General features: G+C 41.0%; 1 protein-coding gene across 1 annotated transcript; it reads right to left on the minus strand.

Moving 5' to 3' along the window:
- Positions 1-2,132: 2,132 nt before the first annotated feature.
- rgs9bp (regulator of G protein signaling 9 binding protein) lies at positions 2,133-4,822 on the minus strand. Its single transcript, XM_033986228.2, has 3 exons — positions 4,464-4,822; positions 2,781-3,087; positions 2,133-2,537 (listed from the first exon to the last, which is right to left on the minus strand). The coding sequence occupies exons 1-3, from the start codon at positions 4,557-4,559 to the stop codon at positions 2,155-2,157; spliced, it is 786 nt and encodes a 261-aa protein (XP_033842119.1). The 5' UTR covers positions 4,560-4,822; the 3' UTR covers positions 2,133-2,154.

The raw sequence follows: 4,822 nt of genomic DNA on the forward strand, positions 1-4,822 counted from the left end.
GTTTTGCTTCGGGCACAAACACGAGGTGGTAGAAAACAGATGACTGACCATGACAAATGTACTGTATAATTCCTAAAGTAGACTATTGTTTCAGAAGTTGCTTGCACTGGTCATGTGTGGCTGTGGTCTTTATATTATAATTATTCAAAGAGTTTCCAATTCTGCTCAGCTGGTGTCAGTGACTCCCTGGCGGTCATGGCTGACCACACCTCAGTAGACGGACTCACTGCTGAAACTCTCAGCTTTAAATTCAGGGACACTCTTCTGATTGGGGGCTGCAAGGTCTCTAAGTATTGTTACCTAAAGATGCATTATGTCACTTTTCTGGTGGCGTCTGTTTGTCTCCATGGATGTTATTGCTTTGTATAGACGGTTCCACAGTGTGGCATTAAACATGTCCGTCTTACAGCAATTACAGGTGTTATTTATTGCTAAAAAATAACTGGGCACTTGCCTCCCCTCAAATCTTACCGGTAACTTGGCCTGATGGCATAATCTGCTTGTCTCCATGGAGATGGACAAGTTTAATATCATAACTCGACTCAATGGAAACAAGCAGGTGGTGGACCCTCAACCAGAAATGCTCCACATTGCACCTTTAATAATTAAGTTATTTCTGTAGTGGGGTTGTCTGCTTTCCCTTGCTGTCCTTGAAAGCACTACTGTGGGCTCCACCTTTGACCCCGCCCTCCTAGTTAGGAACTATTTAAGCCACCTGTTCCCAATATGGCTTTCTTTGCTGCTGCCACACTGTTGTGCCTTGGCTTGGGTTGACTGTTGCACTGTTGGTCTGGGGGCGTCAACCCATGGTAGATCTGCGACAGGGCTGATTTAATTCCTGCTGGGCTTTGAAGGGTGGCTAAACCTGCTGTTTTTGCACCGTGTCTTGTAAACTGTTTTGCACTCAGTTTTGTACATTGTTTTTGCATCCCAACTGGAGTCTAATTAATACTTTTATTTCAGCGAAGCTGGGTGCCCTCTGGTGGTTGGGCTAGGCACATTGGTGAGGTTCCCCCACCTTTGCATGTGATTTAGTGCACTGGGATCACGAGTTTGGTTTTATGCACTTCTCATTTTGCTGTGCCGTTTACTGTGTCCACTGAGGTGAGTATCTGGTAGCACCCCTGGGCACACCCAAGATGGTCTGCTCACCACTGGTGGCCCCAGCTAGCTTTTTTTTTGTTTTTGGGAATTTTAAACTGCTTTTGTTTTATTCCTAGGCCTATTTTAAGTACCAATTTACCAACTGTTAGCTTGTTTTTGTAATAAAATTAAAACTTTTTACCTTTTTAACTTAATGTTGTAATTTAGTTGTCTTTTTTAACTTTTGTTTTAGCCATATTAGAATTTGATTTAGAATATTTGAAGAAAAAAAACTTTTTTAAATAAAATAATTTTAATCGTTTGTCACGGCTCTTAATTCAGGATCTTATCTGTGTCTTTCACACTGTAAATTTGATTGTGACCCTTGGGCCTTAAGTTTTCCATATGAGGACCAGTGTTGGGCTGGTTAAGAAATTGCCATGGAATATGTAAATGTATTACGAAGTACTAAACTCTTGAGCAGTTTAGGTAAATAAAAACACAAAATAAAATGGTGGAGTTACTTACTGTACTTCAATCTTTTTAGTCTGATCATTGTGATCTTTGTGTTTGGATGTTGAAAGAGTGAACATAAGCACAGTAAAACAGCCACAACAAAATCATGTTTAATTCAGCCCAAATGTACATTCTCTATCACTCAACTTGTACAACAAATGTAATATTTCATTAAATAATAGAATACTTTACTTTAAAACAGCTGAAAAATGCCAAGGTTGTTCTTTGGATAAGTCTAGTTATAAAATGTTTTAAAAGCTGCTTAATCCGAGTAATTCTATCTAGCAGTTCTGTAGTGTTATTCAGCAAAGGAAAGATGGATACAGCAGCTTTGGAGTCAGTGCAGGAATCTGCCGTTTTTAGTACAAGCGCCTTATACATAACAGATTCAGTTTATTTTGATAAAAGTTGCAGTCCATGATATTGATATTTGTGAACCCAACTGTACATATGGAACATTTTAATCAAATCATTTTAATCTTTAATTACAGTACATGGAGAAATAAGAATTAAAAGAACTGAAAAAGATTCCAACTATTTGAGCAACAGTGTCCTTCATGTGAAGAGGACGATGCAGATGGACAGAGTAGCTGCCACGGCGACCACCGCACACAGCAGGATGAGCGCAAACACATGACTGCGCTGGCACAGGTGCTTGGGTCCCTCCTCTGTCCTTGGACACTCCTCATCCACAGACAGCAGGGCCAGAGATAAGCTGTCTGTGCTGCCCAGAGGTAACAGTGCCCCCTGTGGCTCCACCATCCAGCGTAGCACGTTCACCTTGGTCTCCATGTCATCGATCATGTGATCCATTTGGCTGATGTCCTGCTCCAGGCTGCAGCGCTCCTGTCCCTCCAAATCAGCAGGGGGTGCTGTGCTCTCTACCTGGTTCAGGTCTGGTAAACTTAGAGCTCTAGCAGCCACCTCACTCCCTCCTCCTGCAAAAGAGACATCGTTATCATTCATGTGTTCGGGTGTCTGGAGCCCCCTCAAGCCACTATGGGCCAAAGGCAGGTCCACCATGGAGACCAGTTACAGGGCTGATATAATGCAGAAAACAGGTGGTGTTCATCTAAACTGCCTTGTTAAAATGAAATGTTGTTCATTATATTCCCACTACAGGCTTGGTTTCTGGGACAAGCCTGAATACATGCAGCTCTTAGTAAAGAGTAAGAGTTTACCTTGTAATCCTGTCTGGACGAGGGAGATGTTATTGGCCAGTGTGAAATTGTCGGCCATCTTGAAGACTTTGCACATGTCGATGTGCAGGAGTTCGAGGCTGGAGGAGAAGCCCACCCAGAGCAGCTCACAGTGGCGTCGGTGGTCCGGGGGCAGACTCTTGTCCCTCAGAGCTTTGGTCAGGTGGGCACAGATGGACACGGCCAGCTTCAGGGCCCTCTCTCGAGTCTGTCTGAGCTCATCACGGAGCTGCAGAGTGTCTGTACAGCCGCCCACACACGAGGCCAGGTGACGGTGACATGCTACCACCTGGAAAACATGTGCAATTTACAGTTCATTTAAGTATAGATATGCTTTATTTTAGCTTTTCAGTACACTTGTATCGACATGTATATAATGTGCTGTATCTGTAGATACAACATCTTCTTTCCCTTTGTGGACTAGCTGTCTGATAGCCTCTGCTAGTAACAAAAGCATGAATATAATATTGAAGCCACGGTTGCAGTAGCCACAAAAGTAGCCTATTATCTGTAGAGTGCCTGGTGATAGTAATAATAGTACTATTTCACTTCAGGACATTTGTTCTGGCTCATACTTATTAGGGACCTTAAATATTTTCTCTCTTTACAGAACTCGATAACACATGTTACAGTCATTGATTTAAGCTTGGGACTGAGATAACTTGAACTTCTCATACACATGGCATAAGATGTAATCTCACAAGTACATACACAGCAGTACTGTTGGCCTATAAAGATGCTGAAATGAGACAGAAGTTTTACAGATATAAATCATACAGTATATATTATTTATAGACCTTTTCATGCCCAGAAGGAATACCTGGGATAATAAGAAATGTTATGAATAATCTCATTATCTGTGATCTATTTCGGGATAAGCCATGACAACCTTGTGCAGCCGCAGCTTTGGCCCAGTTGTAAGTCAGAGATAGATGTGCGATACAGCCCATTCATTTCAACATAAATAAACACAGCAGAAGCTAGATTTACTTATTTGCATAGTTGAGTCTTTCGCCCAAATACAAGTTTCATTCGATTATTATTTTTTTTTATCTTGCTTCTTTTGTTAAGTAAAAGTGCGAGAGTGGCGGGACTGGTATAGTGTATAGTGTGAAAGCATGTCATCTAAATAAACTCAAAAGATTCACTGGAGCAAGAACAGTTACTGATAGAGTGCATTTTTAGCCATAGGGGACACACGCTCTCATATCTGTGTTTACAGTTCCAGTTTGGTACAGCTACTAAAATACCATGCACTCACCAAAGCTGTTGGTTTGAATTGCTATATATTGGTACATTTATTTCATAGGATTATCTGTATAAAATGTATTGAATGAGTATTAATATTTTTGCACTTGTGCTTAAATCTAAAAACTGTTTTATTATCAGCAATTATGATTAAAGCATAACGTAATTATCATAGTTACGTTATAATTAAATCTTTTTGTTTTTGTTGTCAACATAGTTTGCACACATTTTAATAGTCTTCTGGCATCAGTGCTTTTACTAATGTATTGCTTTAAATTCGTCTAAGCTTGGGGTAGACAAATGGTACTGAATTGAAAACAAAAAACTGGTTTGACAAACACAATGTGTTTCATATAAAAGTCATTACAACACATGTCTATAGAATAATGCTATGGCTTATACGAGAGCTCACTGTACCTTGATCAGGGACTCCACCAGAGCTTTCGCATCAGTCAAAGATTTGTCAGTGCTGACCGTGCATTCATCGCTCACTTTATTATTTACAAGTGGCATGAGGAACAGACAGTCCGAGCCACAAGTCTGCTGTTTACTTCTTGTCTGACCACCTCTGCACGTCCTGTCCCCCCAAAAGATGCTTCATTCAGCAGGCGAGGGTCAGGTGCTCACTCCCAAGTCCCCATGGTCCCAGAACTGCACTCCTGTCCAATTCAAAACCTGCAAAAGTCTTCAACATCCTTTGGAGACAAAACAAGCATCAAAATCCAAAAGAAAAATGTATTTAAGTGGTGTAAGTTTGAAACAAGGTGCTAACTAAT

This window comes from Periophthalmus magnuspinnatus, chromosome 20 (genome assembly GCF_009829125.3).
Source record: "Periophthalmus magnuspinnatus isolate fPerMag1 chromosome 20, fPerMag1.2.pri, whole genome shotgun sequence".
Classification (NCBI taxonomy): domain Eukaryota; kingdom Metazoa; phylum Chordata; class Actinopteri; order Gobiiformes; family Gobiidae; genus Periophthalmus; species Periophthalmus magnuspinnatus.

Bases quoted from the DNA above. Each gene is read 5' to 3' on its own strand.
- rgs9bp (XM_033986228.2), bottom strand. From the start codon at position 4,559: ATGCCACTTGTAAATAATAAAGTGAGCGATGAATGCACGGTCAGCACT. The intron at 3,088-4,463 runs GTACAGTGAGCT...CATGTTTTCCAG, and splicing joins TGGTGGAGTCCCTGATCAAG to GTGGTAGCATGTCACCGTCA. The intron at 2,538-2,780 runs GTAAACTCTTAC...TCTCTTTTGCAG, and splicing joins CGTCCAGACAGGATTACAAG to GAGGAGGGAGTGAGGTGGCT.